Below are 1,404 nucleotides of genomic sequence, written 5' to 3' on the forward strand. Positions count from 1 at the left end.
AGGAATAAATAATAATAGAAATTCTTAATCTATAAAATTATAGTTTAATTTAGTACCAGATAACTTATATAACTAAAAAATAACTAACTTAAAAATATATTTATTATTAGATTAGAATGAATTCCCACTCATCCCTTCTTTAGATATATTAGTTTCTACATATTAGAACTTTATAGGATTAAAATATATTAATAAAAATATTTATTAAAAAGTAGTAATTAGATAGTAAAAAATTATGTATTTATATAAGTTTAATTAAATTTCCTTAGACTTTTATTTATTAACTGCTCCACGGACTAAAGAAATAAGAAATAATATAATATAAAAATAGTCTTAAATGAATCATTAATAAAAATTATAGAATCTTAGAAAGCTTTAAATATTATAATAACTTCTAAATAATAGTTATAAAAAAAATCATTTACTTACTAAAATTCTATAGATATATTATCAGTATTAGTAATATATTCTAGAAATTTAACTTGGGATTAGTAAAATAAGTATTTTAATAGTTTTATATTAAGTTTAATCTCTCGGAGTCTTTCTAGTATTTAATAAATATATTTTATATAGAATTCTTATGTAGTAAAAAAATAAGAATATTATTTAGATATAATATGTAAAAGTTATCAAAAAGCTTATAAAATATGATATATATATAATTTCTAAAAATTACTAGAGTATTAGTTGATTTAAATAATATAATTATATATTCAAAATAATTAAATTAAATATAGAAAATTATCTTCTATTTATTCCCTTCTTTAATATTAAATTTTAAAAATTATTTACTATTTAAAACTCTGTTAAGAATCTCTGAAATAAAAGATAAAAAATAATAATTTTTAATATAGATTTTATTTAAATCTTTATAATTCATATAGAAATATAAATTATTATTTTTTTTAAATATAAAAAGGATAGGAGCCTCCATAAAACTTTTAAAAAATTATATTTAATTTAATTTTAGATTTTCTTTAATATATTTTTTAAGACTTTTAGTTCGGCTTCTGAAAAAGAATATATAGGATTATATAGAGATATTTATTAAATTTAAGATTAATAATATGGTCTGTAAGGCTATAAAAGATAATTATTTAAAATATTTATAAAACAATATTTCAAAATTAAATAGAGTTTTATTAGTATTATATCTAGAATTAATAATAAATTATAAAATCTTTCCTCAAGTAGCTAAATATTCTTAAAAACCTTAATAATAATATAAATTTTTATTAAGTTTTAAATTATTTTAATAAATTTAATAGTAAAAAGAAAAAAATTAATAATATATTAAACTACTACAGGTGATTCTATATTAGTAAAATAATATATAAATCTTAAAATATAATTATTAATAATAAAATAAAATTATTATTTAATTAAAGATTTCTATCAATTCTT

At 14.3% G+C, this 1,404-nt stretch overlaps 2 protein-coding genes across 2 annotated transcripts; both read right to left on the reverse strand.

Moving 5' to 3' along the window:
* Positions 1–565: 565 nt before the first annotated feature.
* On the reverse strand, positions 566–718 carry BO80DRAFT_362572 (uncharacterized protein; the record flags this gene model as incomplete). The annotated part of the gene is made up of 1 exon (XM_025716061.1): positions 566–718. A coding segment is annotated over one exon (153 nt), but the record flags the coding sequence as incomplete, so codon positions are not given.
* A 66-nt stretch (positions 719–784) lies between these two features.
* On the reverse strand, positions 785–934 carry BO80DRAFT_362490 (uncharacterized protein; the record flags this gene model as incomplete). Its single annotated transcript, XM_025716056.1, has 1 exon — positions 785–934. One exon carries the CDS (start codon positions 932–934, stop codon positions 785–787), a length of 150 nt encoding a protein of 49 aa, XP_025572378.1.
* Positions 935–1,404: the final 470 nt, after the last annotated feature.

This window comes from Aspergillus ibericus (genome assembly GCF_003184845.1).
Source record: "Aspergillus ibericus CBS 121593 unplaced genomic scaffold BO80scaffold_39, whole genome shotgun sequence".
Taxonomy (NCBI): domain Eukaryota; kingdom Fungi; phylum Ascomycota; class Eurotiomycetes; order Eurotiales; family Aspergillaceae; genus Aspergillus; species Aspergillus ibericus.